Consider the following 23,109-nt stretch of genomic DNA (forward strand, 5'->3'; position numbering starts at 1 on the left):
AATATATAGCTCGTCATTATCTTGTATGAAATTAACAAATATTCAAGTACGTCTTTGATAAGTCGTATATTGAGCGTGTTTTTAGAGTCCATTTAGGTAGTTTTCGAGTCTAGATTAGTTGTTCATAGCTTATCCTAGCTTGATTTGGTTTGGTTGTGATCACGTTATGCTTTTATGGGTAGTTTCGTTGTTTTTTATGTATTTCAGGATGAACGAGACTAATTTGAATGGTCACAAAAGTTTGTTAAGATGGAGGAGTGATTCCCCGTGTCCGCCCTGGCAGGGCAACATTGTCCTGGCAGCCAGGCGAAGGAAGAAGAAGAGATTAGCAAAGTATTACTACAAGTATCTTTCTCCCATCGCCCTGGCAGAGAAACATTGCCCTAGCAGCCAGGGCGGAGAGGAATTGTGTTGATATGAGCTTCAAGGGACAAAGCATTGTACGAGGAGCACTACTTGAAGAAGCGCACCATTGAATCTGCTTCTCGCGCCCAACCGGGCAACCTTTGTAAATCCCGACTTAAAGGACGGAGTGATTATTTTGCAAATTTTAAAACCTTCATTAGAACCCTAATATTCTCTCTAGATAGATCTAGATTAATTTGCACTTTCAAGTTTTGATCTTTGTTTATCAACAATTGGTACTTTTCTTCACTCAAGTAATTGGTATTCATCTTTACTTCTTATTTTACTTTTATTTGTTTATTAATCATGTTTTCTTCATTGAATATTGTTTTTGCTTCCGTTAATATATGTGAGTAGTCCTTTAATCCGGGATCTTGCGGAACCCGAATATGATTGGTGCATGATTTAATTCTTTAAATTCTCTAATGGTAATTGCAATTGATATGCTTAATTGATTATGCTTATGCCAATACTAGATTAGAAATAATTGGTATTGTTATTAATCCATTGTTTTAATCGCAACGGGAGTTGGGTTTTGACGGGTTTGAATAAATCAATTAAGGGTTTGAAGTTCATCACGGGAGTAGTTGAATGGATGATTAGGAATTTAGAGTAATGTGTTCAAAGTCTTTAATTTACATGATTCCACGGATCTAGGCTTGATTGTGATTAGGGAAGCCATTGATAACTCGGAAGAGACCATTGGTACTATTCAAGGATTACTTTTCCTCATTAATCAATTTAATTATATGTTAGGGGTAGAACGATTATTGCATTGATTGTATTCGTGGTAATGTTTTGATCTTGGATGTTTTTAGTATTTGATGTATCATATTATTTAGTTTAATCGTTCTTCTTTGGTAATTAGTTATTAATTCTCACTTATTTGGTTTGGTTACTTGCTTAGTAGTTATTTGAGTCTAATTAATTAGTTGAACCATAGTCTATTGGGATCCGACCCTTACTTGCCCGTCTACATAGTAGTGGTCTTGTTAGGTTATTTTTGTTAGGTACACGACACACCTATCAGTCTTCACTTGTCACATGATATAGTTGCTATATATTGATGACAATAATGTTACAAAAGAAGAGGAAAAACAATAGAGTTGTTGGTTGATTTTCCCAGAATTTAAGACTTTATGTAATTTTTTTTTTTTCCCTAAAAATCAATCTTTAATCCACTTGCCAGTTTTAACATTTGTTGAAGTTGAGAAAGGAATTTTGATGAAGCATTAGACTAATTTGATCTAAGGTAATTAGTAAATATGATATGTATTAACCTCTTGAGTTTGAAAACCTCATGATGTGGTTACTAATTCTCGTGTTTCCTTAATAGACTTCATTACTAGTTTGGATTATTACTTTGACAATTTAACAATGGAAGAATTTTTTTTTTTTTAATAAATAGTTCCTATTAATATTTGAATGAAAACAACCATTAATATGCACACACAAAAACACCATTTGACCTCAGGTGTGAAGTCCAGAAAATGGCCCAACAAACAATCTTGTAACATTTTCTAATCGCATGTAAAGGCTAATTATTGTCTCACATAGTCACATTGAAGAATATATTAAGAAGGCGACTACGACTTAAACTCACATATGAATATATGATAGTGTCTCGCTATGTCATGCTTGCACGTTTAAGTCAATCTTCACTTATTCTAGTCAATTTTGTCGTGTATAGTCATATGGACTCATATCATAACGTAATTGAATTTCTTAAACTGTATTAAATTTTATGCCTAACCCACAAGCACAACACACGTCTATATACCGTTCCGTATCATAAATACATCTACATAAATCGTATTGTATCATATCATATCATATCATTGTTATAGGGAAGCTAATCGGGCTGCGGACTGGCTAGCTAATTATGGAATGGGGGCGATGGAGAAGTTTACTTTATTGGAGGCAGTCCCGAAGGACCTTCATGCTGTTTTATTGGAGGACCTTAGTGGAGTGGCGTGGTCTCGAATGGTGCCTGGGCCTTAGTTTTTGTTTTTTAGTTCTGTTTGTTATTTTCGTTTTTGTTTGTGTTTCTTGTTTGCTTTGTTTTTTCGGGGCTTGCCCCTCTCTTTCACCAAAAAAAAAAAAAAAAAAAAAAAATATATATATATCATATCATATCATACCGACCTTATCTATCACCTTATTTATCTATCATATCATGTCATGTCGGGTAATCCCTATTTCAGACCATACCATCCTTACCTGGGTGTGGGATGAAAAGTGTGGTTTGAAAACTATAGCTAATAAAGAGCATGCGGTGATGACTATGACGGCTCATGTGATGAGCTCATCCTTACACTTGGACCCCCTTCTACCTCTACCAAAAGATCTTCTCTTCACCTCTCACTATTACCCTCTTTCCATGATTAACAATCATCCAAGATTGCAATTCCAGATTTTCTTCAGGTAATTTCATCCTCATTTCTATGTATTTTTTCCCATTTCCCATGAATTAGATCCCATTTTCCGCCATTTTTATCATCTTGGGTTGAATATAGGAGCTTATCTTTTTTGGGTTTTGTTTTTTTGGGGGAGTTTTTGATTAAGCGATGATGATTATGCTGTTTTTGTTGACTTTATTGATGTTTGTATCGATTTTGTTGGGTTTTCTTTTCCCTAATTTTTTAGGTTATATTTTGATTGAATTGGTATTCCAATTGGCATGGAATCATTGATATTCAAATCAAATGTTGTTCAACGTGTTAAATCTTTTGAATTTCTTAATTTTGTGGTATTTGATTTCGACACTACTAAGGTTTTAACTGTGGCATGTAGAAAATGCTTCAAATTTCGTGTAAATTGAAATTTTCAGGAGTGATACTCGAAGTTGAAGCTCTTCTTTATCAACTAGGAAAATAACATCATGAAATGTGCTCAAATTGTGATTGGAAAAGTAATTATACATTGCACCTTGCTTGTCAAGTTGTCATGCTTGTTGCTTATGTATTTATGTTAAAATGACATCCTGCAATGTGTGTTATAGATATTAAAGTATATGTGGTAGACCCGTATCACGGTTTCGTGATTCTCCTACGTTTTAGCATATCGCATACGAGGTTCCTCTCACTCTAATTCGCAATTCTCATCATCCTAAAATATTGGGGTTGCAACTTTGAATACCAAATAACGAACCTGCTTAGCATTGCCGTGTAAATAAATAGTAGTATATAACATGCATTGAATATTGTACTACATTTGCAATCCTGAATTAGGTAATTCGTAATTGTGGTTACTTCGCACCTATGTCAAAATAAGCCCCAAGATAGAGCGTGCTGGACTAAAAAGATAGGAGAAATCCTTACTGGGGATCATTGAGCCTATTCTGTTCTTGTTAATCTCAATAAGTGAATCCACTATGATTTCTAAGTCAGCTGCATTTCTTGTTCCCTGAAGAAATGACTTGTTCGAAACATGATCATATTAAATGCATAAAAGACCTTGCTAAAAGCTCTTGATGGCTGAATAGTGTTCTGTGTTGAACAAACAAATCCTTATGGAGCCTTGTAGGATGTACCTTAAGGTACTACTAAATAATGTCAAATTCAATTTATTTATAGATGAGCTTAATTGAAACACTCATTAGTTATCAATTCATCATAACATATCTACCCAAAAAGTTCTTGTGAATATGCGCACATTATAATAAATTTGGATTTTGCACCATTGTTTTACCATTTTGCAAAGTCAAAGTTGAGGAAAGGAAATTTACTGATTTTCTTACATTGTTTTATCGATCCATGGGCTCCTGGGCCATGTGTTTTGCAAGCAATGATGAAGTTTTCCTATTGATGTGGCACCATCTAATAACATTCTTCTTGCTGTAATGTGTCTGAAGTAGCAACTATTTCACCTCATCATCTTTGTGAATGTTTCCACCTCAATTTTTCTTAACTACAATTGTGTATATTGGGTGAGCTTAGTCTCCATTGACATTTGGTTAGACATTGAAACTGAGATTGAGAGTGCAAGCTGTTCTAATGAACCAGCTGTCCAAACCAAGTGAAGACTACTTGAAGGATTTCTTTTCAAAGTTTGTTGATTTTGTTGGAATCTAGATAAAAGTGGGGATTCTTTATACTTTGTCACTCTCATGAGGTGATCTTAGGTCTTTTCTTTTCTTTATCCTTGAGGATTTTGCATGCTTTCCTAGGATAAATCAACAAAGTTTTCATGGTGCTTGATTTGTCCCCTAGGTGTATCGCTTGGAATGAATTTTTTATTATTTGTTTTTGTTTATTTAGGTGGCAGTCAATGGTACTTTAATTCACTTAGACACTTGGGCCACATGTTTTACTAGAAACAATGAAGTTTTTCTCTTGATGTGGCAGCATCCTAATGATATTCTTCTTGCATTGATGTTTTGAAGTAGCATCTCTCATTACCATCTTTGTAAATGTTTCCACCTCAGTTTTGTTTGACTACAATTGTGTATATATAGTTAGAAATCAATGGTACTTCAATTCACCTTCCGAAGGGCATATTATATATCAAAATGATTTAGCAGATTATAGGAGACAGAATATTTGTCCGGCCATGGTTGGTCCAGGCCTCTAAATTATGTAGAACTTGGATCTAGGGTTTGTTTTGAAAATATCTAACTGTACTTTGTCCTTATTGCTTGACCTGGCCTTCTCCATGTTATTTCCCACTCTCTCATTGCAAATTGGTTTTGCTGTTGACGTTGTCCTCTGATTCCCTGCATCCAATAAGAACTTATATAGTTATATGTCACCAAGATTTGGAGGAATCCTGTAAGAACATATCCAGAGCTGGGTGAGGGTGAGACTTGCCATTTATTATTGCTCTCCAGAAGAATTAGCCATTAAGGCTCTCACTAGGCAGAGAGGGGGAAAGAGAGGGGAGGAGAGTAGATATGACAAGCTGTTGCTTATTAGAGTCAGCTGTACGGGAGAGAACGATATGACCTATAGTCATAATAAACGAACATATTGGTCTTTTGATAAACTAGGGTTCATGAGTCATGACACTGGATAAATTTAAAAGTTAGGCTTGATATGTGATTTCCTGACTGTTTATTTCCTTTCACCCTTTCTTGTCCCTGAGATCAGTAACGTACTCCTTCCATTCAGGAAGGGAGGTGAGAAAGTGTGAAAGAGGACTGCTTTTTTCTTGTTTGATAGGAATTTATAGAGAATGGATTAGAGTGGGTCCAACAATTGGGGGAAGGGAGGGTAGAAAGGGTAAACCTGATAGAGTAAAGTAGGAACAGATGAATACAAACTTACGAGTAATGTTGCATATTTGATAAATATTTGCCCTGCACATCTGGCCTATGGAAAATCTTATGAATAATTTGAATATTTAAAGTTTTAAACTGATACTATGAAGTTTATCTTTTGTCTGTTAGGTTCTGATTCTGTGTGTTCCTTTGTGCTCATAGTAATTTGCCAGTACACTAAGAAGTTTGAATTGTAAAGTTGAAGATTGAATATTTACATGGAGTAAAAATGCACACTGCAGTTTGTAATTTTGTATATTTTAATCTGAACAAGATTTTACATAGTTATTGCAACTTTTATTTAGAAGAATTCCATTCTTTCAGAGTTTCAGATCAAGCTTTTGAATTCTGATGCTGATGACTTGGTGATACCTTTTGGAAGAGGAGTCAGTGAAAATTTCTTATGGCCAATCATAAAGAAAAATAAAGTCAGCTTTAACCCTGTTGACTTAGTTACAATGTGGACCCGTAATTCAAGCACCATTGCAGGCTGTGTCAAGTTGAAGGATGATCTTTCTAATTCAAATGCAGAGTGCTCAGATGACGATGCATCCTTTGATACCAACCGAGAAGGCTTGGAGTGTCCAATATGCTGGGAGTCCTTCAATCTCGTTGAAAATGTCCCTTATGTGTTATGGTGTGGTCACACTCTGTGCAAGCACTGTGTCCTGGGACTCCCATGGGCTGCTCTGAAATTTCCCACTCTTCCGATCCAGCTTCCATTCTTCATCTCCTGTCCATGGTGCAATTTTCTGTCTCCTCGGATGATATACAAAGGTGCTCTTAGATATCCTCGGAAAAATTACTTCATCCTCTGGATGGTTGAGAGTATGAATGGGGATAGGACAAGGTCTTGTGCATCTGGCCATGGGGAATTTCGTCAACCAGGTTCTTTGAATGGAAGTACTGGTATGTCTACCCATTCCCATGCTAGATCCCATCGGGAAATTCAACAATCACCAGATGGGGCAGAGCTTAATCACAACTACATTAGCTATTTACGTCAGTACTTCAACAGAGAGAGACTCAGCATGTCTCTTCGTAAGTCCTTGGCATTCATAGTTCACTTGACCGCTAAATTTCCCCTTGTGGTATTATTCCTTCTTGTCACCCTTTATGCAATACCTGCAAGTGCTGCCATTTTGGCTTTGTATTTTCTCATCACTGTTCTATTTGCCTTTCCATCTTTCCTTGTGCTCTACTTTGCATACCCCAGTTTGGATTGGTTAGTTAGAGAAATTCTTACCTGAGGGTTAAAGTGCTCTCTTCTCCTGCATTCTATACCTGTGAACAGTAGAACTTGCCTTTTCTGCAAGTCATTAATTTGACGACCACCCCTTTCTGAAGTGTCCATGAAGTTTACCTGCCTTCCTCTGCAGAATGTTAATGAAAATGCTCTGTGCTGAAAACCTGTCTTCTTGAATTTTGCGCTGTGGTTCGAGGTTTGGTATCTGTAAACCGATGCGAGCAGGCCTAGCACTGGTAGAACCTTTGTGTAGCACTATGATGTATAGGTATATGTTTAAAGTTGCCTCATAATCAGCCAACATGTTCTGCTCTTATCTCTATCTCAACTTTATTGCTGTTGGCCTTGTCTATCTTGTAATATAAACTATGATGAATATTCAATTTTCAGTCATTTGATCACTCGTCTAAGGCAGTTTGAGGAATTACTCTTATTACATTGGTAATCAGTTTGTCGAGTTCCTTGCTGTGAAGAAGAGTAATATTTGACAACTTTCTAGGCCTGTTGTACCGAAACAGTGTTATGCTCCTGTAGAACTGTCACAACTCATAACCTAGCTAAATTTAGTTATATGATTCTGTTTGAGGAACTGATCTTCAGAGATTGGAGTGAACAAAATTCCAATCTCAGGTTTTTGTACCCTATATTCAATTTATCAGAACTTGCTCTGAGATTGGACTGATAATCCCAATCAGTGGGAGTGTTAATTCACTGCTTGCTTTTGTTTTCTGGGATATACCTGTATTTAGTCTGTCTTAGGATCAGCTTTCAGATGCATGCCCTTGATGAATGTTAACGAGAATCTGATGACTACCCTGCCATATGAACTGTTAATGTCAATGCATGCCTGCCGTGAGCCATGACAACAACGTTACAAAGTGAAGAATCTGCTATCCAGAATGTCTATGATCTGTTAACGTTATGGCTCCTACAACCACCACCTAAGTTAGTCATCGACACGTTGGCCATCTATGTATGAATATATTCAGATGCTTTATTCTGCAAAATTATGCAGAAGTGACCCAAAACAAAGGTAGGGAGGACATGGTGAGTGAGATGACATCAGAATTTGACCCTCTTCTTTTAGTGAGAGGGCTCCTTAAGTTAATCCTTATGTTTGTGTTACTGTGGTTGGGTTTTCTTTTCGTTAAAGCTAGCTGTCTGCAGGTGGACTTGCTTTGGATGTCATTCATTAGCTGGGGTCTCAAACAAATACTATCAATTGTCAATAAGGACTGTTTTTGAAATAAATCCCAACCTAATTTTTATTATTTTTGTCATACCAATTACCAAAGGTTTATTTAAAATAACATTAAAAGTATCATTCTTTATGACGTTTTATCTACAAAGTCTTTACTTGGTTCATATAGAAAGCCCAAGTTAATTACTAATATACTCCCTCCGTGTTTTTTAAGTGTTACACTTATCAAATCCGGCCGTGTTTTATTAAATGTTACACTTCCTTTTTTGGCAAAAAGCTATATTAAAACATTATATCTCTCTCCTCTCATGATGCCCACCCAATTCCACTACTACTTTGTTATTATATCTCTCCTTTCACATTATGTGCCGGTCAAACTATAACACTTAAAAAAACACGGAGGGAGTAAACAAAATTTATTTATCACATGACATTTTGAAAATAAATTAACAGCTTTATCCAATCATCATCACTATAAAAGCCGCTTTTATGAAAAAAATTTACTCCGTATTAATTTATTTACCAAAATGTTATATAGTAATAAATAATAATTATATATGTCGGAATGAACTTGTATTTACCGATGATTTTTGTTTGAAGCTCTTAGCTCCCACCTATCATCTATCTGATCACTATTCATTAGGCATGCCGTTCAATGGCCCATGCAGGCTCCCCATTTTAATTATGGCCGAGTTGTTTGCTAGCTTAGCCCAACATACTTTTGAGGAAAACTTACCCTTATATAAGTCACATTTTTCTTCTAAAAAGTTACAGAGTAATAAAAGTACTACCTATGTTTATATTAGTTGCAACTTTGAGTATTATTTGTGAGCTATAAAATATTCCAAAGTTACAATTAATACGAAACGGAGGTAGTAAATTTCTTATGGGGGAGAAAAAAAGAACTTGTTTACCATATACTTGAGCACGAATCAAAATAGCCATTTATTAAAGGTTGGGTTATCTTCATAGGTGGCAATTAAGTCAATTTGAATCAAGTTTAAATTAGATCACATTTGGTTAATAAGTCATCTAGTTTTGAGTTGGTATAATTCCATCGTCATATGAGTTATGACGATAATTAATTCATATTAGACATAATGTGTTGAGTGGGTTTAGAACTTTGAGTTAAATCAACTTCATTTTATATCTAAATCAATAACTATAATTTCAAGCTGAGTTTGAGTTCAAATCTAATAAGGGCTTGTTTTGGTTTACTGAACTGAATTGAGCTGAACTGAATTGAGCTGAACTGAACTGATTGAAGATGAACTGAACTGAACTGAACTGAATATTTTATGAGAGAAGGAATTTAGGAACTGAACTGAACTGAACTAATTGGAGCTGAACTGAATTGAAATTAAGTTGAAGAGAATAAGCCCTATTGAATATTTTAAAATTGTTACATCATTTTCCCATCAAGAAAAATTTCTTTTGACAATTGAAAATTGACATTCTAATATAAATATGGTGATCGCTATTACATATGGTAGAATGGTAAAAGTAAAATGCTTAAAAACTTATACAAAAAAAAAAAAATCAAAATCAAATGATGATAAACCATTGAAAGTTTATAATTAATCATGAAAAGGTCATATCAAACTCAACAACTAACTCTTACCACATGAAAATAATGAGTGAATGCACATTTCAATTTTCAACTAGACCATTCTAGTTTTCCACCCTCCCCCTTTTTCCCTCTCCAAAAACACATCATTACTTCATAACCCTCTTTGCCAACCCCTTTTTCTTTAATTAGAGTTTGTCTTAAAGATAATTAACACCCAATTAACAAAGGATAATTAGATAAACTTTATTGAAAAAAAATACCAGTATTTAATTAAAAGTTAAAAAAATAAAAAAAAACACAAAGAATGCCTTAAAACTAATTAAATTGCACGGCCGTTACAAATGGCGCGGGACCCTTGAATTCTCTCTCCAACAAACGCGGTTTCTCCAAGTCATACCTGCTTTGCTTTGCAGCTTCACTTCTCTTCATTCCTATTTTCCTTTCTTTTCATCATTTTACAACGCACCAAAATTCTATATTCCTTTTCTTAAAATTGGTAAAACCCCTTAAAAATCCACTAATTTAATTTAATTTAATTAATTAATCCTTGATTTTTCAGAAGAACGTTCAAAACCCCTTTTGAATATTTCCTCCATTTTTCATCTTTTTCTGGGTTGGAAATTTTTTTTTTCTTCAAGGTACTATTTTTAACCCTTTTATTTTCAGTAATTATAATTATTTATTTTTTCTTGTACCCAATTCAGATTTGATTGTAATTTTGTTTCTAATTCATTTTATTAATTGGGTTTGATTGTTCATGTTTTGTTGATCAAAAGTTGGTTTGTGTTTCATGCTAATTATGGTTGTATAATAATGTGATTCCTTTTTGTGATTAATTATTTTCCTGAGATGGGTATCTTGTAATTTGTGATATTTTAGGCCACATGTATAACTGGGTTTGATGTGGGTATTTTGTGTTGCGTAATCGGGTACGAGTTAGTTTTGCCGGGTCTACTAGTGATGTGTATCCTATCATATAATTGGTGATTGAGTAATAACTGTATTAATTTCGAATCCCAAACTACCAATTTTGGGGATTTGCATTCTTTGGTTGGTATGAATTTTGACTATCAGGAATAGCCAGATTGTGGGTATCATGGTGTGATTTCTTCTCCTATGTGAAATGTCTATCCCCTTTTTTTGTTGGTATTTAATGGTGATTTCATGTCAATAATAAAATTTGTTTCAATTGGTTGCATATAATTCTCTTATTACTTTGAGTACTACTGAATTTGGATAATTACTTGTAAAATTTTTATGCATTCTTTTATGTTTATATAGTTTATTAAAAAGTTTTTGACTGTTGAATGCTTGCTAAATTGAATGTCTTAAAATTCTTTTGTACTTGGTAGATGATTGGTATGTATTAAAATGGCAGGCTAGTAGATTGTGTCAGATCAATTAGTTGCTCTAGAGCCTGGCTTTACTCTTCATTGCATAGTCATCAGACTTTTTCATTTGTCAGAAAAAATCAATGGTGTATTGGAATTTCCTCATGGGGCATTTGGGGGGGGGGGGGATACTGAAAGATTTATCTGATTCGAGTCGAAGGATTTTTCAGAATGGTGCCCCTCGTTTTAATGTCTGGTCTTATTCAAGAAGTTTGTTTTGAACTGGGTGTATTGTATGCTGTGGTTTTTTTCATTCTTCAGTGTAGTTGTGCTATTGAGTCATCCTACCTTTTTCTAACTTACATGTGTAAGTCTTTCCTGGTGACTGACTTACCGAGGTTGGTAAGTTTCAATTATGGATGAGCAAAAAACACTTAGGTTTTTCGAGGTATTACTTGTATAAGCTGTGTTGGAAAAGGCATTTAGAGGAAGTAACTTCATTTGACACATTGTGGAATTGTAAGTGGTTGTTAGGTCTGATATTGAAGGGACGGATAGAAGTGTCGGGGGTGCAATTTTATCCTATTCAACCAACTTTATTTCTTAGGCTAGATTCATGCCATTTTTTATGCACAATTTGCATAAAACACAGCTAAAAATGAGGAATATAACATGCAATGACACCATCCTGCACAAAAACATAGCATACAAGAATGGGAGTTTCTTCATGAGACTTGCTGCACTCTAGACTGGGGAAACTGTTCTCACATGACATCGCACTCTGCTTCTCTTCTCTTTGCCCTCTTTAATAGATGGAGGAAGAAGAGATCTTTTAAGAAGAACAGCAGAGTTCATTTCTTCTTTTCGTTCCAACATTGTTGAGAAAATAATTAAGATGGTGATCTGAATTGAAATGTAGTATGCATCATTCATCTTTATTGAAATTTAGTTGCAGCAGACCAGACCAGACCAGATTGCTTTCATAGGAAAGCCTATTTCAAAGCACCTGGTGGGACCAAATTTGGATAAGTATAATGAAATTATGAAGGCCAATATCATTGTAGGTTTGAGAAGGGTTAAATGCACTTACAAATTTACCTGGCAGTGTGTGAAGGGAGTTTTTTTTATTTTTTATTTTCCTCCACCTAACGCTCTTTCTGATAGATGGTAAGAATTGCATTTAGATTTGGGTAAGTGAATAGTGACTCGTAAAAATTTCCTGGGGAGCTGCTAATATGATTTCTTCTAAATTGTGATTTTGTTGCTATGAGACTGATATATGAGCTTCTCCTATCTCTCTCTTGTAAGGTGGTAGGTAAGAGTTACATAAAGAATGAATTGAGATAATGGCTCATAACATTTCGCAATGAGTTGCCAATATTTTGGAGTAATATTTGTTTTCTAAAATTTGAAGAAATGGGGTCAGCGCTTAGTTTTCTGTATGAAGTTCTTGTTGTAATGTATAGTATTGTCAGTAAAGCACTCCAAATTGCTGAAACCAAGTTTATGTAAATTTCCTATGTGTGAATGCTTACTAAGCACTTGATTGATTGATATTATTAGTCTTTAATGAGTTTAATCATTTGTTCTTGGATCCTAATAAATTTGTTTATGCTTCAGAGTCGTGCCTTTCACCCACTTCTCTTGCCAATAAAGAATGGCGGAGGAAAATGATGATAAGGCTTCACTTGAAGATATGGAGGTGGAAAGTGGTGATATAATGACAAATATTGAATCAATGGCCAAGGAAGATGGTGATAGCAGCATTGACCAGGGGAAAATGGAATCTGGCTTTATTGATGAGGAAGAAACAGATAAATTGGCTGATGGAACTTCAGATGCTTCAATCAAGGAAGAAGATGAAAATTTGAGAGGTAATATTACAGAGGGTGTTCTTTCAAAGAAATCCCCAACCGAAGATACTGATTTTTCTGTAGGTCAGCTGAGAAAAAGGCCTGACTTAGTTATTGTTGGTCCAAATCATAAATTTAATGTCCGTTCCCGCTATCGTAGTGCTTCAATTAGTTCCTGCCATGATATGTGCAAATATGGCCATAAACATGAGTCAGAGAAGAAGACTAGCAGACTTATACATCGAACAAATAGAGAATCCCTGTCCTTAAAGAAGACAATTAGTGAGGACTTGGAAAATTGTGCGCTGGAGAAAGTGGCCAAGGTGAAAGAGCGGAAACGACGCATATCTCTTTCAGGTCCCATACCAGAGAAAGCTGTCCTAATGCGCATGGAGGATAATAATTCTCCTAAGAAAGACATAGGTCGGTCAACGATGAAGCGTGTGCCGAGTGAAATTAAGCCATCTATGGTTTCAAGTCCTGGAACTTCAAGCAGAAGTAAGACTAATACTCAAGCTATCAAGAAACCAGTGACTCAAAGTCCAAATTTGCAGAAAAGCTTGACCCAAGAAGTTAAAGAAATCAAGACATGGAAGGAAGATGGCAGTTATAACAAGGATGAAAAGGAGGTCAAGACAAAAGAGCCATTGTGTAGCCCTTTAGAGACATCACTGAAGAAGAAAACTGGATATATCAAGGGTGAAAAGGAGATCAAAGCAAAGGAGCCAATGAGTAATTCTCCGAAGACACCCCTGAAGAAATCTCCAAGCCTCAAAGCAAGACTGTACAAAAATCGCAAGAGTTCTTCTCGCTTCAAAAATCAGGTTAACCCTGAAGAAGCCAAAATTGATGCACATGATGATATTTCTGATAACACAGTTTGCATGATTAGACGAAATTCAGATATATCTTCTGGTGAAAATTCACGATGTACTCCTCAGACCTGCAAAACCCAAGGATCTAAAGGTAGCAAAAAAGGAACTGGGTTCAGTCTGCTGTCTTCTTCATCTCGAGATTCTTCTCGGCATCAGGGCGGGGATCAGCAAGGTTCAGAGACTACAAAGAACAAACTGATTGTCATTAAAACAGAAGATGGTGGGTCAAAATCTGTAACACCAAGAGCTAAATCAACTGTGAGTCGGAGGACGAAAAATTTAGATTTCAAAAATACCAAACAGTCTGACACATTACGAGAAGATGGTTGGTCAAAAACTAGCACTTCAAGAGCTAAATCAACTGTGGAACCTACAGTGAAACCAATAAGGAAAGTGAAAAGTTCTCTTGAAGAGAAGGATGTTTCAGCTTGGAAAGTGAAATTCAAGAGAGGCACTGTGGTTGCCCTTCAGACTGCAAACAGTGCTCCCAGAAAACTTCGGTTTAAGAGAGGGAAAATTTTGGGTGAGGACCAAAATGCCAAGGCTGAGATTAAAAAATTGAAGAACGAGAATGATATGGGCAATGAAACACAGGATGCTGAACCTGGACCAGAAAAGGTTCGTTTGAGACACCAAGAAGCATCAGAGAAAAAAGACGATGTAGATTTGAACAATGTGATTGAAGAGACTGCAAGCAAGCTTGTCAAAACTAGGAAAAGTAAGGTCAAAGCTTTGGTGGGTGCTTTTGAAACTGTGATGTCACTTCGTGATCGCAAACGTTTGGTAGAACCTAGTGCCTCCTGACATGCAAAAATATGGCATGTATCATATAGCTTTCTTGTGTATAGTTATAGCTTTAAAGTCGAGTTACATGGTGTGGAGATACCCATTTGTGTTTTCCTTTGTTCCCCTATATTCATTCATGGAGATGTTTGTACTCCATATTTGTTTTGCCATACAACGTTGCTGTAATTTGCGGGAAATTTGGATTTTGTTCCTTGATTTATACCAGTGCTCATTTTGGAGGCTATTGTTTCTTTTCTGATGTATATATTTTGGGGATTCACATTTATAATTTTTTCAATTGCTATACTAAGACATCTTTTGAATATTTTTTTTCCCTGTGTTTGGGATTTTCTTGCTTCAACTACTTGGAACTAGAGAGAGTCCATAAAACTGAAGGCCAAGTGTTGTTGCAATAGTTGAGTTAGTTAACATATGTATCACATTTGTTTGAACACAAAGGTGGATGGATTGGTAGTATTCTCACGTTCTAGACATAAGGTCGCAGCGTATCAGGTCCGAGTGTAAACAAGTTGGACATTAGGCCTGAACTTGTACTGGGCTCTGTACCTGAGATATGAGCCAGGCTTAATGACAGTTGTTCATTCAACATCAACAAGAAAATAACCCTTAGGCCTGAACAAATAGGAATTTAAACCATGATCAAAAGGTTTTTTTTTTTAATTATTGAGAACACTACAGCACCAATAACCCTTAGACTAATGAGAATATTCGATTACCAAGATTGTAAAATGGAGCCAAAAATTTAGAATACACACTGATAGAATCCATAAAATCTGCTAACTCTGATTGATATATGCAGTAAATCTAAACAAGGGTAAGAAATTATTTGTGCAAAATTGATATTAATTCTGGCATATTCATCCTGAAATCATAAACATAATAAAACAAGAACTGGAAGCCCATGAAACATTATGTGAAGATGTGGCTGTCACACTATGATTACTGACACTGCAACTTCACCAACCACAGAAAATACTAAAGAGGCTATATATCTTTCCAACCTGTCAGATGTCAGGGATTGGTTCCATAGAGAGTTCTGGTGATCCAGCACACAATCATAGCCCACAATTTACTCATATATGTTTACAAAACCTCCGCTCTACATGATATGAAGAGAGGCTGCCAGAGAGAGAATTTCGAGGCCGTGGGGCCCACGTCACAGGGGTTGAGAGAGGATGGGTGGGTTAAATTGCCCTTTTAAGAAAAATGGACAATTGTTTTGGGATTGAACAAAATGGAAAACAAGACCATTGTTTAAGGACGAAGAGAGTAGTTGTTGGCAATCCTTGGTGTTTTAAGGCGAATTGGTTGATTTTCAGACCACGTGCGATTGGCATGCAGAATAGTTGGGACTGCATTGCTGTTTTAGCTACTGAAATGTAATCAAACTTATAGGGAATTAGAAATCAATGTCTTAAACTGTTAGTATATTGTCGAAATTGGATTTTATAATGTAATTAAATTCATATTATGACAATCTAGAAGAACAGAGAGTTGAGAGAGGCAGGTTGCTGGCTTTGATGATAGTAAGTATACACAGACAACTGTTGTATTGACTAGATTTATGTCGGAGGGCCTCTTTGTCTTTGTCATATGGACCCGAGTTTCGTTTCTTCATTCACTTCAGGATAACCAGAATACTCTAGCTTAGCTGAGGACAAATTTTAGTTTTTAATTTTTTTTTTCCAAGTTTGATAAGAGACAAGATTTAGTTAACTTATTCATTGCATGCAGACTAGTTCCAAGCTCTTTATAAGAACGTGTAATAAAAGTTTAGAAACAATGACATGTTACCTAAATGAAAACCCGACAACAGACCGTACCTAGTTACCCAATCGTAATATGATTGATCTGTTAGAATAAGATCTTAACCGAATAGGCCTGCAAGTTGTAGTGTCTTACGACGAAGGAGTTTGTACTTCTGTACTGTATTATTTGCTTGGATGCTTATGAAGTCTGAGTTTATTGGTTGATTTCGAGTAGATTCCCTGACCTTAATTCGAATCTTTCTTGGACAAAAAATAATTTTTTTGCTCAAAATTTGGATTTGTAACCTTCATGCTGCATAGAAAAATGTTGCTGATTAAGTAAAGATGAGTAATCTGAATAAGAAGCCAAAAGTTTGTTAGCATTATTTAGCCATTTGGAATTTGGAGGGTTGTTTTATTTGTCAACCATCCTATCATGTTACTGTCAGTGGTCCTTGTGTTACAACTCAGATGATCGTCGACTTTGATGCTTAGAAAAGACATCATCTCCTATTCTCATTAACTCCGTACATAAATTTGCCTGTTGCCTATAATCTTGGATAGTCTGATTTATCATATTCATACAATTAATTTTCTTATGTGAAGCTTCCTGCCACTATGAATTTTTCGCAACGGTCCCACGTATCATGAGCATATCAAAATTGTGGTGTGCATCTGTTAAGCTTAAATGTAACTGGTCCTGTCAATGCAATGTTCTGAGATTGGATTCTGCAGGATAAAAGTTTGTTTCTCTTTTTCTTAAAAGTAGAGCTTCTGGTTAAGCAGCCAGTCCATTTTCCCTATGTCTTGATGCTCAAACCACCTCTATCATATTCCAAGCTGAGTCGAAAATAAAGTACTTCCTATGCCTTGACATGTATTCCAAGCCACACAAACAAATGGCTAAAAGTCGGACGGAAGAAAGTAGTTATGCTTTTTTTGAGGCAGTCTATAATTACAGTTACAATGTGGGCATAAGTTTTATCAAGTTTCTAGAATTGGATCTTTGAACTTCTTTGGTTTGAAGAATTATTAGGTTAGACCTTGGCGACTCGTCCTGTGGTCCTGACCTCAGAATCCTAGCTAATTCACATTTAGAAAGATGATGTTGGTGACTTGAGCAAACTCCCCACTCCACCAAGAGTTCAAACTCCTCCACCCATCCCACTTTTATTTTTTACTCATAAAAGGAAGAATTTTATTATTGAGTAATCATTGCTAAATAACATCCAAATATCTGCTTTGATTTATAGAAATAAGATAAATCAGTTGTCTGACTAATGAGTGATCTTTTTATTGTTCTTTCTTTTATATTGTAACTTTTTTCTGTAGATTTGTACTTTTGTTTGCCACTGGTTTCTTTTCTTTCAATAAATTGCATCAGCTTCTGTTAAAATGCAGGGTAATATTGCAAGTGTCTTAAGAATCAATATTATTAGTTTTGTTTTTCTGTTAGCTGTAACTGTAGTCCTTCCGCTTTTTTTCAAGTTGTCATGACCACAATGAAAACTCGTGACAAAAGAGATGGGAATATTTGCCTGTGTTGAGAGAGGCAGGAAAAACATGTACCTGAAGTTGTATGTTGATATTGTTGAAGGACAAACAACGGAGGAAAGTGTTTAACATAAAAAATAAAAGCATAACACGGTGTCATGCCCTATAGTAGAGTTTTCATTGATCGATTTAGCATAGTGCAAACTTGAATGCATATATAAAGCTTAAACTTTCTGAGGGATTTGTGCTTAATATTTATGGACATGTCACATGTTGCATGTACATTCATATATTTAAGATGAAGAAGATGAAAAATCTCATTGTACAGGTACTAGTAACTACTCCTTTTTCTTGTATTGTATATCGTTCTGATGGTTATTTTGTATAGGTGGTACAAATATATGTTCGAAGATAGCTTTATATATGACAATTTTAACACAAAAAAGAAAAAATAAATTAACTTATAATCGACAACTAATGATCTAATGCATTTACATTTTACCAAAACTGCACTAAGGGAGCTAAAAAAAACCTCTAGATCATAAACAATCGCCTCAACTCCGTTGAATGTGATGGTTGGAATGTAACTGACTGCTTGTTTGTTGTGACGATGTCTGTTGTTGCCTCTGTAAAGCTGCCATCCTGTTGTAGAGATCTATGTTCATAGACTGCATGTTAATTGTGATGGGGTTAGTTATTAAACAGAAGGTAATAACAGAAACATGTAACACTTTCTATCTCAGCTAGTTAAGAGAGTTATTGTTATTGATTATTAATCTTAGGAGCAAAATTTGGAGCCATCATATTGACTGAAGTCTGCGACAAATTCACACCCTGAGTCTGCAAATTCTTTGTAATATGGATAGATTATAATAAAAACATATTCTTCTTATGTTATTAACATAAAGGGAATGACTTTTGTCATCCATTGATTATTTTACTGTTATGAGTGTCTTAAGCAGTGTAAAAATTGAGATTACATCGGATAGTGTTCTCCCCCTCAAAAATGAAGAGCTAGCAATTCAGTTAAACGGGTAGGGGTTAGCTTTTGCTTTGGGGTAATTTCGTGTTGTGCTAAAAGTTTATCCAAATCATGTAAAACATTATAATAAAAGAAATTTGAAATGGGTAAATTTCAAACTGTCCGGGTTTGTTTGGGTCGATTTTGGCTTTCTCTCAGTAACTTCAGCCTTCAGGTGAGGTATGGTGTTCAAGAAAATTAAAAAAATAAATAGTTTTTAAAAAAAATTAAAAAAAAAAAGTCTGCAACACTATGTTGTACTTGCCTGTGCCAGAAGTGTGCTGTAGGGATCTTGTAAAGGAGCAGAACTGCTGGTTCCGGGATTTGCAGGGTTTGCCTGCTGGGAAGATGCAGGAATCATCTGAGGGACGACAAAGGCAGGTGGCACAAATGCAGAGGTAGCAGTGCCAACTTGTGTAGGATGAATCATTGAGGGGATTGACTGAGGTGCTGGGTGGGCGGCACCAATGCTAGTTGTGTCGAGCATGCCCATGCCCATTCCTAGGCCAGCTCCCATTCCCACTCGCGCCAGGAGGGACATCTGATGAAAGTGTTGCTGCATCCCTAAAGGCATCATGATCTGGGGCATAAATCTTGCATTAGTCATCATCTGAACTTGTGCTTGAAGCTGCTTTAGGTACTCTATAACCTCATCCAACATTGATGCTTTATCTGTCTGTTGCATTTTGGAATTGAAATTAGTACAAAGCTAAGATAATATATATTTAATGTTTTTTTCAATGGATCACAAATTTGCTAGTATTCTTACCTTGCTTGCATTTGGAACTAGCTTCTGCAGAGCTTTCATCTTTTGGTTGATACGATCTCTTCTTCGCTGTAATATAATTTTTTTGAACAAGTAGAATCACAGTCATATCAGGTATGCTATTTCTGAATTTGCTCCAAATAAGATAACTACTTCTGTGCATGTTCTAGAAAAATTATTATCTTTTGAAGTTGTTATTAGAATTGCTAGTAGGTAATGAAGAATTTGATTATTAATAAATTACCCTTTCAGACTGATTATGAACAGCAGCTGCCCTTCCTTTTCTTGTTGTGTATGATCTACCTGTTTCTCCCTTTGTTTCTCGCTCTTCTTCTTGGTTTTCCTGTTACAAGTGTTAAAGCATAAAACTATAAGTTCTCATGCTGAAACTGTTAGAGAGTGGCCTAGCCAAAGACGCGAGGAATTCTACAGAATTTCACACTTCAGGATTTTATTGTGCTAAAAGGTATTTGCAAGGTTCAATCTTATACAAAGTCATTAATCTTATTTCAGAATAAACCTGGTTACTCATCTAGGACAAGGGTTGAGTACAACTTATATTCGAGCATATAACGCTTGATTGCTTTGATTAGGATTGAACAACTCAATTAGTGGATATAGAAAACGCCGCTAAAACACAATCAGATAGGCAGACAGATACCAGACAAGGGAAATGGGCAAAATGAAGGTACTAGCTCACATGTAGAAGAAAAACATAGGAAAATCTAGTCTGACAATTAATTGATAAGGCATGACAGTTTAGGAATTAATGTGTACTCCGGTATTCAGTATCTGAGACAAGTCTATTTTCATGAGCAATAATAGTAAAATGTTGCAACAAAACAAATACTTAACATAGAAAATGGCCACCCTTATCCCAATTTATATTGTTTGATGTTTATTATTACTTTTTTCCATCATTTGTATTGAGTAAAGCAAAAATTCAGCTATAAAAAGGGGAATAAGATCAAATTACCGAGCCATCATGGCAAGCAGAATCCTCGTCGGTGGTAGTCTTCGTTCTTGTACAACTCCTTGGAGACTCAAACGACGCCCATGTCATCATAGTAGTGTCATTAACATTACTATTATTATTATTGTTGTTGTTGTTGTTGCTGTTGTTTATATTATTATTGTTGTTGTTGTTGTTGTTACTACTATCCTTACAAAAAGCAGCGTTTGCACTAGCACACGCGCTCATCTCATGATCGTTGGTATTATTCCTTGCTGCACAATTTTCAGACTCAGAGCGTGTCCGTTTCTTCATCAGTCCCGGAGGAGGGAGTGGCAGTGGGCCTACCGGTGTCTGTATGTGTCCAGAATTCTCGGCCCATTTTCCTCCAGAAGATGCCACAACTGATGACCCGACATTTTCCATGTTCTGAATACCTGATTGCTGATGAGATGCTGAGGCAGTCATTAAATTCGGGCTTTGTTTGCTGTTGCAGTAAGTTGCCTGGTGGACTATGGACTCTAGTGTGTCTGTAACCCTGCCTACGCCACCATTCCATGTGCCCTTTGATGGCGTAGTCGTTGGAGCCTGAAAAATTCCTCCTAATTCGTGCATGGCTAGTTGTCCATTTTCCCATATTAGCTCTGCTACCTCAAAATTTGCCCTGAACATAACAAATGTTAGATTAACACAATGCTAACCATCAATTCATAACATAATCAATGAGTTAAATTTCTGCTGAATTTCATCATTAGAAAATTATTGACTATATATTCATAAAGCTGCAACATAAGATTCTGCTGTTAATCTGTTATAGCAGGAAATTCATGAGACAGATATTAAAAAAAACAGGGAAAAAAAATGAACATACATCAATAACTCCTATAGAAAAGTAGTTCACACTGACCAAAACTTGTTGTATGAATAAACAAATCTCAATAAAAACATGAGCACAAAAAAACTGTTTCAGTGTCAAAATTTTGAACTAGCAGAAAACTGTAAAGAAAACAACCCATTTGCCTAAGGCAAGATTACTGCGACTCAAATGTACGCAAGTTTATCCTTAACAGAAAGACGAGAAATGCACAAGACAAAACGTCGATAAGGGAACGAGCAATAAGCATACATGGGAACAAGCTGAGAGAAGCTCTGTTGTTGGTGTTGTTGGTGTTGTTGTTGTTGCTGGAAATGGTTGTGATGGGAGACTAAGTCCACGTGAGAGGATCTGTTACCTTCACCTTGGTTAAGGTCTTGTCTTTGGTGACTTAGATTCCAATTGGGTACTATACACTGACTCATGATTTTCTCTCCTCCTTTCTTTTCTTTTTTTTTTTAAAAAAAATTTTTTTTTTTTTTTTTTCTCTTTGTTTCTTATTTATCTATAAAAATAAAGGGGGTGTTTTGTGAATATATGAGAGCTGGAAAATTTTATTTGGCAGCTCACATGTATGTCTTTGTCTCATTGATATTGACCATTTTTGGTTTTGTTGATAAGGAGTTAACACAAAACATGTGGTAAGCAAAGAAGAGAATATTACCACTAGTTTCAAGGACTATGACTATCTCTAAAGAAGGAAATTTGAGGGGTCATCAGAATAATTATTATTGGTGCATATATGTTTTCCACAATCGTTTTTTAATTTCGCATAATTAACATGATATAATTTCAAAAATGATATACAGTACGTTTGAGTTTTTTTTTTTTTTTTAATCATTAGTCATTCAATTTGTGTTATCCACTTTCAGGTGCTTATCCATAACCCTATCCCGCCTAAACGTAATATCGCCTAAGTCGCCCTACGTATATATATGCTTATATTTAGAGCAATATGATCCAATTGTTAATTAGGTTAAAACAAATGATTATGCATCACTTATCTACATCCAAATTGTGTGAAATATCTTTTATTTTTATTGTTTTTGGGTGTTTGTGGAAAGATGTAAATCAAAGTTTCATTACTGGGGGGTCAGGGTGGCCTATAATAATAATTGATTGGCTAAGGTCATTTGGTAGTATTGCTGCTTATCACCATTTTATGGTTGTATGGACCAGTTTTGTCCCCCCCCCCCCCCCCCCCCCCCTATTCTCTGCCCCAAGAGCTTCTTTTATCTTAATTACATTTGCAGGTTTAGTTGAGTCACTTATTGATTGACCTTTTATTACACCTTTCTTCATTATAATGATTTTTTGGCTAAGTGGATTTTTTGTGTTTATGGGATCGGATTTTAACAATTTTAAGAAAGATTAGCAAAGAACAACGGGAACATACAGATTTAGGTACGTGGTTTAATTTACCAACGACGTGTAAACTATGTCCACGAATAGACAAGAAGAAGTATCATATTAGCTTGAAACCTATTTATGGAGTTTATATATATGATTCTGCTTAAAAACAAAATTGAAATAGGCATGTTTGTAGGAAGCAAACATATTCAAGACACATTTTAATATCTTATCTATTGGATTGTTTTCACTGGTAATTAAGTTAATTAAATGTTAAAACATGGATATATAGTTTGGATTTATGAATCAAGACCCCTTTTTCCTTACAATATCACATATTTTGGTATTTTAAATGTTAC

The 23,109-nt window shown here is 35.5% G+C and overlaps 3 protein-coding genes across 3 annotated transcripts; 2 read left to right on the forward strand and 1 right to left on the reverse strand.

Annotated features, from left to right (window-relative positions):
* The first annotated feature begins 2,610 nt into the window (after positions 1–2,610).
* Positions 2,611–7,356, forward strand: LOC145568484 (uncharacterized). The gene is made up of 2 exons (XM_081627908.1): positions 2,611–2,829; positions 5,987–7,356. Exon 2 carries the CDS (start codon positions 6,121–6,123, stop codon positions 6,910–6,912), a length of 792 nt encoding a protein of 263 aa, XP_081484034.1. The 5' UTR covers positions 2,611–2,829; positions 5,987–6,120; the 3' UTR covers positions 6,913–7,356.
* Positions 7,357–10,061: 2,705 nt separating this feature from the next.
* LOC145568485 (uncharacterized) lies at positions 10,062–14,768 on the forward strand. The gene is made up of 2 exons (XM_081627909.1): positions 10,062–10,317; positions 12,631–14,768. Exon 2 carries the CDS (start codon positions 12,668–12,670, stop codon positions 14,540–14,542), a length of 1,875 nt encoding a protein of 624 aa, XP_081484035.1. The 5' UTR covers positions 10,062–10,317; positions 12,631–12,667; the 3' UTR covers positions 14,543–14,768.
* Positions 14,769–18,116: 3,348 nt separating this feature from the next.
* Positions 18,117–21,913, reverse strand: LOC145567335 (transcription factor UNE10-like). The gene is made up of 6 exons (XM_081626597.1): positions 21,653–21,913; positions 20,551–21,190; positions 19,819–19,917; positions 19,578–19,643; positions 19,074–19,484; positions 18,117–18,455 (listed from the first exon to the last, which is right to left on the reverse strand). The coding sequence occupies exons 1-6, from the start codon at positions 21,823–21,825 to the stop codon at positions 18,342–18,344; spliced, it is 1,503 nt and encodes a 500-aa protein (XP_081482723.1). The 5' UTR covers positions 21,826–21,913; the 3' UTR covers positions 18,117–18,341.
* Between the last annotated feature and the right edge of the window lie 1,196 nt (positions 21,914–23,109).

The sequence above is a fragment of the Chenopodium album genome, chromosome 11 (genome assembly GCF_948465745.1).
Source record: "Chenopodium album chromosome 11, dcCheAlbu1.1, whole genome shotgun sequence".
NCBI lineage: Eukaryota > Viridiplantae > Streptophyta > Magnoliopsida > Caryophyllales > Amaranthaceae > Chenopodium > Chenopodium album.

Excerpts from the sequence above, each read along its gene's own strand:
- LOC145568484 (XM_081627908.1), top strand. The coding sequence starts at position 6,121 with ATGTGGACCCGTAATTCAAGCACCATTGCAGGCTGTGTCAAGTTGAAG.
- LOC145568485 (XM_081627909.1), top strand. The coding sequence starts at position 12,668 with ATGGCGGAGGAAAATGATGATAAGGCTTCACTTGAAGATATGGAGGTG.
- LOC145567335 (XM_081626597.1), bottom strand. The coding sequence starts at position 21,825 with ATGAGTCAGTGTATAGTACCCAATTGGAATCTAAGTCACCAAAGACAA. Across the intron at positions 19,644-19,818 it reads TTCATAATCAGTCTGAAAGG|CGAAGAAGAGATCGTATCAA; the intron begins GTAATTTATTAA and ends ATTATATTACAG. Across the intron at positions 19,485-19,577 it reads TAGTTCCAAATGCAAGCAAG|ACAGATAAAGCATCAATGTT; the intron begins GTAAGAATACTA and ends AAAATGCAACAG.